The sequence below is a fragment of the Lampetra fluviatilis genome, chromosome 33 (genome assembly GCF_964198595.1).
Source record: "Lampetra fluviatilis chromosome 33, kcLamFluv1.1, whole genome shotgun sequence".
Taxonomy (NCBI): Eukaryota; Metazoa; Chordata; class Hyperoartia; order Petromyzontiformes; family Petromyzontidae; genus Lampetra; species Lampetra fluviatilis.
In genome coordinates this window covers 6,748,199-6,760,982 of record NC_136307.1, presented here as the reverse complement: position 1 = coordinate 6,760,982, position 12,784 = coordinate 6,748,199, and the positions used below count along the sequence as shown (strand labels likewise).

The 12,784-nt window shown below is 49.3% G+C and overlaps 1 protein-coding gene across 4 annotated transcripts in view; it reads left to right on the top strand.

Annotated features, from left to right (window-relative positions):
• Positions 1–12,784, top strand: part of LOC144944008 (regulator of G-protein signaling 7-like) — a 126,345-nt gene that overhangs the window by 65,233 nt on the left and 48,328 nt on the right. For all 4 annotated transcript variants that reach the window (XM_078871977.1, XM_078871976.1, XM_078871978.1 and 1 more), the window contains exons 3-5: positions 7,897–7,993; positions 9,369–9,419; positions 12,445–12,551. In XM_078871977.1, coding sequence (XP_078728103.1) covers positions 7,897–7,993; positions 9,369–9,419; positions 12,445–12,551 — 255 coding nt within the window. The remainder of the gene's footprint in view (positions 1–7,896; positions 7,994–9,368; positions 9,420–12,444; positions 12,552–12,784) is intronic.

The window sequence follows — 12,784 nt, the reverse complement described above, 5'->3', positions numbered from 1 at the left end:
GGTGGACAGACAGTGCACACGTGCGCGGGTGTGTCGGCAGGGCGGAGGAACTGGGGCAAGGGTCAAGGAGGGCCCCATCTGGAAGCCCCTGGAACCTGCTAGGGGGTTCGAGAAGGGAGGCGCGGTCGGGGCGGAGCCAGGCCGCGATGGTAGCGGTTCTGGGATTGGATTCTGTGAACCCAGAAACCTGAGTTGAAGTATGGCGAACGTAAACAAAAAAAGTAATATCTAAAAACCGGGACCTGAGCACCCCCTAGGTCGAATCAGCCTTACAATGAGTACTTGGTGCAGTGTGTAAACATCAGCACTGGGAAGACAAATGCGGCCGGGCAAGGTGCTTGTCCACACTATCTCCTCATATACCATGCCGGCCTTAAATAGGTGCTCGCTAATAGCACTTGCCCAGACAGTCGCAATGGCCGTATGGAGGATAAGGTGGTGGTGTGGTGGTTTATGCACTGCAATATGATCCCAGCAACCTGAATTTTAAATCCTGTCCATGATGCACATATCAACAGTGGCAATTGGTACCTAAAGTCTGATTTTAACTTGATTCTCACTTGGTTCAATTTATCTTCGAGTGATTGTTTTTGCACGCTGTGTGAACTCTCCTGAAAAGTGCCTTTTCATGATAAATGTGCGCGTTTTACATTATTGTTGCATTATTATTATTAGGCCTGGCGTTGTGCTCTTTTGTCTTGTACACTTGCGTAAATGTGTTCAGGGTGTACTTTGATGTGTGGGAGGTCACTCCTTCTCTGCTGCCCCTGTGGCCTCCTGCTGCCGTATGGAAGTAGCAACATTTGCGAGGGTAGAACGGGTGTTGACATCCAGTCACAAACATCGCGGAATGAACTTTTGTCATCTGGCTGGAAAATTAATTTCAGGGGCTGACCGTTCAATCGTCTTCGTCTTCAACTCCCACCCCGGCTATTTGTGTTGGTGACTCCTCATTCATGTCCAGACTCAAGACCTTCCTCTTATCCTCTGCCTATGTTGGACTTTATTTTATATTCGAAGAAAACTCCGAAAATGCGTGTTCTGTATTACATACATGGCTTTATTTCGGTCATTTCTGTTGAGGTCAGCTGACCAGAAAATATACGCTCGGCACACCACATCCAGTTTTACAAATATTCTACGGCTGTGGATACTCATTATGTGTCAGTAATCTGTCTACCAGCGACGTGAAATATATGAAATTGAGAAATGAAGCCCTCAGTATATGTTTGTGTCTATCTGTATTCCTTCTTGGTAGTGTAGCAGTTAGCACGCTGCGCTATGAACCTGGCGTCCCGGGTTCGATTCCCGCTCACGGCCAAAGCCAGTGACGAGTATCTGAACCGGTCCTGGGCCTCCCCGAGATCGACTCAGCCTCAAATGAGTATCTGATGCAGTGTAAAAACATCGCCACTGGCGAGACAAATGTGGGCGAGCGTGGTGCTGGCTACCCACCCCTCGTGTGCCGTGGCGGCCTTCATAGATGCTGGCTATTTACGGTTACACGGTTGTTCCAATGTTTTTCATGATTAAAGCGTTTTACTGTTATGAGACCATCCTGAGTGGACTATATTGTACAATTTACTACGGTGCTGAATAAGGAAACTACAGTACACCCATAATATGTCCCAGTTTTTGTACCTAAGAGGTGGCAATCTTTACATGCACTCGGTCTGTTCGTTTGCTCCCCACGATCAAATTTTCCTTCGCCCCAAGGTCTCCGTTTTGCAAAAGAGACTCATCCCGATGGGGCTCCCCCCACACGCTCAATAGCGTAGAGCCGACACTTCATTTCACGCCGGGGTCTCTCTGGATCGGTGACCCGCAAAACTACACCGACGCCCCGCACACCACATCAAGCACACTTATTCCTCCTCCCGTTGTCGCTGTGGCCATTAGCCACGCGGCGCCGGCTCCAGGTCTCCCGCGAGCGACCCTGAAAATATTCGGTGATAAATTAAACTCCCCGCGTATATTGCTGAACCGAGAAGCGCTGCTAATGACGCATTCAGAGACGCGTGCCCACGGCAGTGGGTGGATGGGCTTTAAATTAGATTTGGCTTTGGGATTTCTTTGTATTTTAAAAATATTTCTATTTTTTTAAAACTGGTCACGGTGCTCGCGCGGTTTTACGGAGACAGATCGCAGCCGGTGGGTGACGTGGGGAGTTATAACGCGAGACAGCTGTGACCCGCATGTCCCAGGTCTGGCCGCAGTGATGGATTAAATGTGGACGAGTTAAACACGAGAGGAAGGTGGGCCGCTTGTCGAGGCCGGAGAATCTCCCTGGGATCTCTGTCCTTTCGCGCACACCCGCGATGAATGAATCTACGTGTAACGGTTGTGAGCAACGGAAATTGATTTTTTTTTCTCTCTTTGTGCGTGTGTAGTGTGTTGTTGTTGTGTGCGCGTCTCTCGTGCGAGTGAATGTGTGAGTGTGTGCATGAGTGTGTGCATGAGTGTGTGCATGTGTGTGTGTATGTGGGGAGTGGTAGTGTAGCGGTTAGCGCGCTGCGCTACGAACCTGGCGACCCGGGTTCGATTCCCGCTCATGGCGAACACCAGTGGCGATTATCTGAACCGGTCCTGGACCTCCCCTAGGTCGACTCAGCCTCAAATTAGTACCTGGTGCGATGTGTAAACATCGCCGCTAGGTAGACAAAGGCGGCCGGGCGTGGTGTTGGCCACCCACCCCATCGTCTGCCGTGCCAGCCTTTATAGGTGCTCGCTAAAAGCACTTGCCCCTACAGTCTGTTAAGGCTATAGGGGGATCTTTGTCTTTTATGGGTGTGTTATGCATGTGTCGTGTGTGAAGTGTAAATGTATGGTGTGTTGTGAGTGCATGTATGCGTGTGTCTATGTGTGTCTGTTTGTGTGTGTGTGTCAGTGCGCATGTTTATGATTGTGCAATTTGTCTACGTGTGTGTGTGTGTGAGCGGTAGTGTAGCAGTTAGCGTGCTGCGCTACGAACCCATCAACCCAAGTTCTATTCCCGCTCACGGTCAACACAGTGGTGCAATATTTAAATGGAACCTGGGCCAGCCCTAGGTTGACTAAGCATTAAATGAGCACCTCGTCCCGTGTGTAAACATCAGCTCTGGGGAGACAAAGGCGGCTGGACGTGGTGCTGCTCATCCACCCCTCGTGTACCAATGCCGGTCTTAATAGGTGTTCGCTAACAGCACGTGCCCCAACAGTCTGTTAAAGGCTATGCACAGGCAACGATCTTCATCTTTTTTTGGGCCGGCGGCGATATATGGTAGATGTGGCAATATAAGTTGTGATGAGATGGAAATGGAAATGGATGAGAGATTTGAGAATATGGATAAAATCATTGGTGGGAGGTGAGATAGATCCAGTGGGGGGGGAGGGGGGGAGATTTGGGGGATGGATTGAGGGAGAAAGGGAACGGGCCGAGATTTAGAGAGACGGAGGGAATCTCTGGACGCGAGCAGATAAAGGGGAGGGCAACGGATGGGTCGTTAGGAACGGGATGAGAGGCAGCGTGCTGGGAAGTTATGGATGACGGAGAGAATCGATTATAAGACGGCGGGGCTAAGAGGCATATAGAACAGGCGGAGAGAAATGGCGAGATGGATAGTAGGTGGAAAGCATGAATAATCCCTTGAGGTACAGATTTACGACACAAACACAAACATCTATCTTAAACACGCATTGTTACGCTGATAAACACGAATTATTCCAGCTGTCGCGATACAACAAGCTGGCTCTGTGCGCTCCACATAGGACAACTTTGCAATGTTATGATTTGCTCCACACATCAAAGGAAACGATTGTATATTTTAAGGAGGCAGCCAAGTCTAATGAATCACACTCGTGACAACACGGACAGTTGCGCACGAAACACAGAATTCCACGCCAATGGCTTCTATGCAGCATCCGTCATGATCCACGTCCATCATTGCACGCAGCCAGAAATCAGTGAAAGCACCACGTCTGTCGTCACCACCATCGCCATCACGTCACCGTCACTCTCCTTCTTTTCGTCATCATGATCGGCATCGTCATGATGATGAGCATCGTCATCGTCGTTATCATCAGCAGCGCCATCGCATATGCCACCCCCATCTCATTGCTCACACTCAGATGAGGTGTACATTGGGCCCACGTTAAGACGTTACAGCCCCATTGTCAACGTACCGCTCGCTGGGTTGAAGGTCTCGAGCCATAAACTCACCTTTGCCCGTACTTTACTTCATTGGGCTATCGAAGGGGGAGAAACTGGGGACTGTTTCAGTGACCACCCGCCAACTGATGCGAGCCATGCCCAGGATTCAAACTCGTCAGGGGCGCCACGATGTTAACTACCTCGCCAGGTATACAGGAGTTCGAGGGTTCGATCCCGACCCCCGACTCCTGTTGTATATTTGGAGTTAGCATGTCTCTCTCCCCGTGGTCGCGTGGATTTTGCTCCGGGTCCTCCGGTTTCCTCCTCCACATTTAGAAACGTCCGTTTAGAGTATTTGGCTGCTATGAATGTCCACACGATAAGCCAATTCATTGGGCTATCATTTGTGTTCGCTTCTAAAAAATAGCTTTCCAGCTCAGTGTGCCTAACCTAATAAAATAAAAAAACAGCGTCAGTGCGCTAACCGCTGCGCCACCACTCCACCACAGGAGACTGTCATCCCTTGAAATCGGCACAAAAGTCTTCCTTCTAGCCCTTGATACTGTTGGGGAAGGTGCAGGTCCGGGAGCACATGTTGAGGCCGACACAGCAAACGGTGGGTTGTGGGTGGCGAGAACCATTCTCCCGTGCTGTTGTGTACACACCACACCACGCGCTCATTTAAGGCTCAGCCCACCTACGGGAGGTCCAGGACGAGTTCAAGATACACGTCACTGATGTTGGCCATGAGCGGGAATTCACCTCTGGATGGCGTGTTCTTAGCACAGCCGTTGCACGAACGCTCCGTAATGTTTACACACCGCGCCAGTTACTCATTTGAGGCTGAGTCAACCTAGGGTAGGCCCAGGACCGGTTCAGATAATCGTCACCGGTGTCGGCTGTGAGCAGGAATCGAACTCGAGTTGTAGCGCAGAGCACTAACAGCTCCCCTCCACAAAGACAAAGATCCTCCGTATAGCCTGAACATACTGCAGGGGCAAGTGCTATTAGCGAGCACCTACAAACCAGCACGGCGCATCAGGGCGTGTGTGGCCAGCACCACGCCCGGCCGCCTTTGTCTTCATAGTGGCGATGTTTACACACCCTCCACACGCACGCACGCGCGCACACACACACGCGCGCGCTGGGCTATGCTTGCCAAGAGCCCATTTAGCATTTTGTAAACAGATGGAGAATCCAGATTAACATCCGCAGTGAAGGGCGGCGCATTCCTTTTAATGTCGTGCCGACTTCTCATCCCTGAGCGCTCTAAGCCGGAGGCGCCCCGCGAGGGACGCCTGCTCCGAGCGACCCCGTGTGCCCGACTTCCAGGAGGTCCCCCGTGCGTCCCGGGGTGGAATGGATTGCCGCTGGTGCACGCGCGGCTCAGCGCACCGCTCTCGAGAAAAAACCAAATTCCCCGTCCCTGAGTTCGATTCCCAGCCGCGACTCGCACAATGAAGTGATGGGTTTTTTTTCACCGATGCTGGGACTGCCCGCCACCCCCCCCCCCACCCAGACCACCTTCACAAACCAGCATGGGGAAGTATACTTTTAGTTTTTTCGGTAAAGTCACGTAGGTAAAAAAATGAAATTAAAATTAATACAAATGAAATAATAAAAATTACGACGTTTCGGAGGCAACACAAGTCTCCGTCATCAGGTGGGACCGTCACAGCTAAATGTACTGTTTACTTGGTACAGCAAATCTGGCTGTGACGGTCCCACCTGATGACGGAGACTTGTGTTGCCTCCGAAACGTCGTGATTTTTATTATTTTATTTTTATTAATTTTAATTTCATTTTTTTACCTACGTGACTTTACCGAAAAAACCAAGAGTATGAATCCTTGCAGTCACGAAAGCTTCAAATCTAGAATGGGGAAGTATGGTCAAATTAATCAAGTGGCATGGGGATGGGGGGTACCTTCATGCAGCAGAGGATTGGTAAAGAGCTGTGCATGATATCCAGGTGTTGTATATCACGTGTCGCGCGTCACCTGCAGACATTGGAGGCGCTACTAATCGGCGCGATGTAAAATGCGAGAAAAAAAAACCATCCCCGGATCGCATCGTCACGCTGATTTTGCGATAAATTAATCAAAATCGCCAGCGAGGTGTATCGTTTTAACCCCTGGTGTATACTGCAAATAGATACATACGCGAATGCGTTGAGCCCCTTGCACGGAAATTTAGAGAGTGGTGGCATAGTGGTTAGCGCATCCACAATGAGGACCCAGTTTCAATTCGGGGCGACGATGCAAATCGCCAATGGAAATCGCTACCTGACCCAGGCTTTCATTCACCCTCGCTGAACGCAGCCCCAGCGTCAGTAACCGTTCCAGTGTAAATCTTCACTGTCTGCACTCTATTAAAGCTTGTACCATATGTAAGGCCATACAAAGCATTAATACGCACTTGTTAACAGTAATTGCTATTAAAAAATAAATACTAAGTTCGGATATTGCTATTTATGCAGAGTGATTTTAATTGCGGGACTGATTTATAATTCAGCGACCAAATGAAAATAATTGTAATAATCTGCCAAGGGGAATTCAAATCAGGTGATAATTTGATTAGCTCGCAGGCATATATTTCACGAAATCACGCAAAGGGGTCAAGCATTACTTTCCAGTGCCGTGGACAGATTAATGGCTTTCCGTTGGGTGATTTATCGCTCTGCCCAATTAACAGGTGGACACCCCTATTTGCTGCTTTGGTCGAGTTCCAAAACGTGTTCACATTAAAACCCAACACACAAAGACAAAAGATCCCCCGTATAGCCTGAACAAACTGTTGGGGTAAGTACTGCTAGCGAGCACCTATGAAGGCCGGCACGGCTTACGAGGGGGTCGGTGGCTAACACCACGCCCGGCCGCCTTTGTTTCTTCAGTGGTGATGTTTTAAGCAACACACCAGGTAGTTATTTGAGGCTGAGCCGACCTAGAGGAGGCTCAGGACCGATTCAGATAATCGTCACCGGTGTTGGCCGTGAGCGGGAATCGAACTCGGGTAGGTGGGTTCGTAGTGGAGCGCGCTAACCGCTACACTACCGCTCCCCAACACACAGACGCCTCTCAAGTCCACTGATGGATAAATGTACGCAGCACAAATAGCCTAACATCACGTATCAGTCGGTGTCGACGTTTGTGTATGAATGGAGAGGATAGTCTGATATGAAGAGGTGCCTATGCTCTCTCTGGAGGTCACAGAGACTGGGAATTTGTGGTACGTTAATTATATTCATTGAGGGGCGGTGGTGCACTGGTTAGCGCACTACGCCATGACCCCAGTGACCCGAGTTCGATTCCAGCTCACGACCAATAACAACTGTCGGATATTTTAACCAGTCCTGGGCCTCACCTAGGTTCATTAAGCCTTAAATGAGAACCTGACCAGGTGTGGCGCTGGCCACCCACCCCCTTGTGTGCCTTGCTGGCCTTATAGGTACTCGCTAACAGCACTTGCCCTGATAGCATATTAAAGGCTATGACGGGGGGTGTTTATATCTGACGGATTGCTACATCGCAGGAGCATGCGGAATGGCAGCAGTTTGGGGAGGCCCTCATCCAGCAGTGGATTGACAGAGGCCCGGGTCAGACACGCTCATGTTGGCAATTGCATGGAAGCACAAATGGATTTTTTTTTAATCAATGCCTACGAGAACAACATTTACGAGGCAGTGGCACGCTTCCCATTGTGGCACTTTGGCATCACTGGGATGGACGTCTGTGCTGCTGCTGCTGCTGTTGCCGTGCTGGTGGACAGATGGAGGACACGGTGAAGCGCATGCAAGAGGAGGACGTGGGCGTGCCCGTTCGCACCGTCAAGGGCTTCATGACCAAGATTCCGAGCGTCTTTACCGGTGCGTAAGAAAAGCCAAATGTAAATACTCCCCCTACCAAACAGCCTTAACAGACTGTTGGGGCACAAGAAGAGCGTGGTGTGGCCAGCCACATGCCCCGGCCGCCTCTGTCCACCCAGCAGTACGATTGGATTTCACCATAGTTAGTCGATCGGTAGGTCACGTGTGGTGGGGTAAAGCGTGGGTACTCCACTTGCAACATGTCTGCTCAGCGTGGCAGAGTAGACCAAACACCCTCTAGAGCTCCCTCTAGTGGCAGCCCTTCTACCAGCAGCAGCTTAAGCAAGCAATTTCAGGGCTGCACCTGTATCTCTGATATGGGTGGAAGCTAGTCTGCAATGAAACGCCTGATAACCCTATTCTTCAGGGCAATACAGTGCATTTACGAAGCAATGCTGCAAAGCATGTTGTTAAGCCTCGAGAAGCCAGATTGTTATATCGCAAGGCATTGAGAGATGGTGAGATGGCTTGGAGAGGCCTTCATCCAGCAGTGGAACTGATCGTGCCTTCTGATGATGACAATGATGGTCAATATTTTTCTACTCTAAGACAATGTTAACGATTAATTCGTGAATTATTTTAATACTTGATTATGAGAAAAAATTAAAAAAACCAGGATGTATGGACATTAAAGATCTTGTGGCAAAGGTAAGCTGTCATGTGCGTCAATCAAAGCAGGATTTCCCAAACGTAACAATTATCCACCGTGAAATTACAAAAAAAGCCATGTTCATTCCATATTAAGGTCCAGATCTCCCTTGTGACAGATATATTACATTTCCAACAGCTCTCACCTGGATAAACAAAGCAATTTGAATGGAAATTGAGTGATGTATGCACAAGCACTGCCTTCTGGGTACACTTTAATATCGGAGTCTAGTTTGTAATATGGAAAAGGCTAAGGTGCAGCCCCTGAAATAGGCTTCATCACACCAATGCTGAGAGAAGGGCCTCCTCTATAGGGAGCTCTATAGCACCCCCCACTCCCCTCTGGAGGATAGTTTGGCCTACTCTGCCACACTGGTCAGACGTTTTGGAAGAGGGTTACCCACACTTAACCCCAACCTGATCGACTAGCTCTTGTGAACCCCTTTAAATCGCTGGGTGGACAGAGGAGGTGGTGGAGGGGGTGGGTGGAGGGGGGTGGGTGGAGCGGAGTGGATTTAAGAAACTTGCCCCACTGTATCTACTGCCACGCCAGGGGGATTGAACTGGCGACCTCTGGATCGCACAAATCCATTGCCGCTGACCATTAACACCACGGATGCATCCTGATGTGGATATGATCGTATGAGAAACACAGTGCAGCGATCCACGCGTGGAGTTTGTACGGATTTTTTTTGTGACTGTGGCTCTTGTATGTTGAACCTTACAGGGGCAGATATCATCCAATGGCTCATGAAAAACCTCAGCATCGAAGACCAAGGTATGTCGTGCATTGAACCTCCACTCCGACCCCCCAAGCTCGTCCCCACACTCGCCTACCTCCCTCTCCCTGCCCACGTGCCTCCCCGCATGCTTTCCTCTTTCGACGAACAATATTTTTAAACAACCAAGAAAAAAAACAACAACGACATTCAAAGGGAATAAGATACGTGCTGAAAGAGGTGGGGAGGGTAGGAGCGTAGGTGGAATATTCTGCATGTGAATGTGTTTGAACGTGGGTGTTTTATGCGGAAAAGAAATACGGATTAAGAATACCGTGTCTCTAAGGTATTTGTGTGCGAGTTTGTGGGGAGCGGTGGTGCAGTTGTTTGAATCCAACGTATGTATCACGCAAACTCAGGTCATCTTCGCTGCGGCTTTTGGCTAACAATCGAACAAAGAAGGTCACTGCAGCGCGCCCTTTCAGATGCGCTTCTGCGGCCGTCTGGAACGCTCTCCTTCTGTGATTCGGAAGCCACTGGAGCTATGTACTTTTACATTTTCTCTAGAACTGCTTGTTGTTGTGTTTAGTTTGTTTTCCTTTCCCCGCCCCTCTGAATAGCACGGTTGGCTACGTACGGTGCGAAAGAAGTTCAACATGCGTACATCGCCATTTAATGAATTATGTACATGTGTGAAGAAACCCATCGACACAAATTCGATGCCTGGCACCATCAGTAACCGGTGGAATCTGAACCTGTCATGGGCTACTGGATTTGGACCATGCACCACTACAATAAGCAGCGAACTCGCTTTCGCTGGGCAATGTCACACTACCCATATGAACTAAACAATTTTTATTTTACCAGGTAAGGCCCACTGAGCTATATAGCTCTTTTTCAGAAGCGACCTGGCCACAAATGGTAGCTCAACGTAGTGGCTTATTATGTGCAAATGTATAGCAGCCAGATATTATGAACGCATGTTTCTAAATGTGGAGAAAAGAAGCAAAGGCGTCAGGCGCGTGATCGAACCGACGACCTCCTGTACACCAGGCGAGGTAGTTAACATCTCGCCACCGTGGCGCCACGTATATACATACACTCGAATGTTGGACACTTAATTTTCAACAGCTTTTGAAGACGAAAAACTGCTTCTACGTTTAATAATTGTATTGATTTCACTGCACTGTATTAAAATACCATTATGGAAGGGAGAGAAAGAGAGACTGCTCAGAATCAACATTTCTGTGTGTGCTTCACAGCCCTCCCAGCCTCACGGTCCATTACACGCGTGGACAATAACGGGTGTCGCTGTAGGTCAGAGGTTACAAAAAAATGCCGGGTCCTGATCTTTTTGTCCTCCTGTTCTGCATTGATCACAGCGGCAGCTGTGGAAAATTGTACACGAAATCGCATCGATACGGCACAAATGACATCACGGTGCATATCGTCTGGTGGGGTGGGGTGGGGGGCAGAGTCGTAACTCGGGACAAACGCCGACGTTTTAGTTCATTCCGACATGAATTGCAATTGACTTGTGCAACTCAATTTAGAGCGCCGTGACTTTAGGACGCTGCTGATGTTGTCTCAGAAGGCGGTAACACGAGATTCCGTTGAGTAAATGAAATGAAATTAACTGTTTGGGTTGCACTAAGCGCGCAGCCCTGGGAAGGAGCGAGTGGGAACTCGTGATCCCTCTGTAAGTACCAGGGGAAATGTAGTGAAAGTCTGGTGTGCACTGTTCATAACTGCAAGCCTCTCTAAAGGGGCCCTGTAATTGGTGTCTGTTTGTCGAGGCATTAGGCAGCGAGGGAGCAGATTGCGAAGAGGTTTTAACGGTCAAATCTCACAGCAAACCACGAACACTGTGCAGCGGCATTACCACTCAGTGTGCGATACGATACAATACCATTGTAAAACACAATACGGTTGCCACCTCTGGGGTACATAAATCAGGACGTAGCATGGCAAGATTAATATTTCAGAAGACCGGAAGAGGGGAGTATTACGTGCAAATTAATTGTCTCGAGTGGTGTACCGCTACTCACCCAGCCTTGTATAGTTGTATATTGGGGACATGCTGAGCATGCCTATGATGACGTTCCTCTAAATGTGCCGATCTCATCAGATCGTGGAAGCTAAAGCAGCCTGGTTAATGATTGGACGTGAGACTGCCTGGTAATCGCAGGTGTTGTGAGTTTAAGCACGAGGCTGAGATGGGTGGCGAGATGGGAGATCTTCTTGGTTCTTTCGGTAAAGTCACGTAGAAGGAAAATAATAAAATAATAAAAATAAAACATAATAAAATAATTCTCACGACGTTTCGGCCACAACGCAAGCAGCCGTCTTCAGGTAGAGAACAGGTCTGTCGAGAAGGCAGAGTCTGAAATTACTTCTACGTGACTTTACCGAAAGAACCAAGAAGATGAATCCCTGCAGTCACGAAAGCTTTAAATCGAGAGATGGGAGATGTTCAGTGGCACCCTCTCGTGTGCGTGGGTTTCCTCTTTGGCGTTGTCAGCTGGGCCAGCCGAAACCCCAAGCTTTTAGGGGCTGCAACCCCAGGCCCTCTGTTTTTGAGGAACCCTGTCCCTCCAAAGATATACAGATAAATGCTGCTCAATATGGTTAAAATGCAATACTGTAGCACAATGGTACATCTCATCGGGTAATTTGGTAATCATTAAAGGCAATTTGGTCAGAGCATCACACCGTGTGTGGCGACCCAGTTTTGTGCGTCTAACATTCAATTGGGCTTGCTCGTTTTCAACATTGGTTTAGCTCCGCATTTCGCGCATCGCATTTGTATGATAGACATGAAACCATCGATACGTGTTGAACTTCTTTCGCACCGTACGTAGCCAGCCGCGCTAATCGGAGATGCGGGGTGGGGGAGGAAGCAATGGCAAGGCAAAATGTACAAAGAAGGCCCCCCCCCCACTCCACCCAAAAACTACAACAGCCCCCGGCCCCCTTCCATCTCACTTAACCGGTGGCCCTGACTGTCAGCCCCTCGATGAACGTGACGTCTGCCCCTGCCTCCTCCGTTGTCCTCTCCCCTCCCTCGTGTGTCCCGTCGCCCAGCCGAGGCCCTGCACCTGGGCTCATTGATCGCGGCGCACGGATATTTCTTTCCCATCTCCGAGCACGTCCTCACGCTCAAAGACGACGGCACCTTCTACCGATTTCAGGTCAGGAGTCGCCGCATTAATCAGTATGCTTGCTGGGACCTGACGCCTTTTCTCTCTCGTTCTCTCCGTCCCACCTCTCTCTCATTTGTATGTTCAGGCAGCGGGGTTTCTTTTACATCTCTGGAAAGAAGATGAGCAGGGAATGCTTTTCTGAGTAGCCATTTACGCCTCTTGTGATTTCCCCCCCTCCCCCAACTCGCGATTCGATGAATTTTGGGATGATGATTTAATGA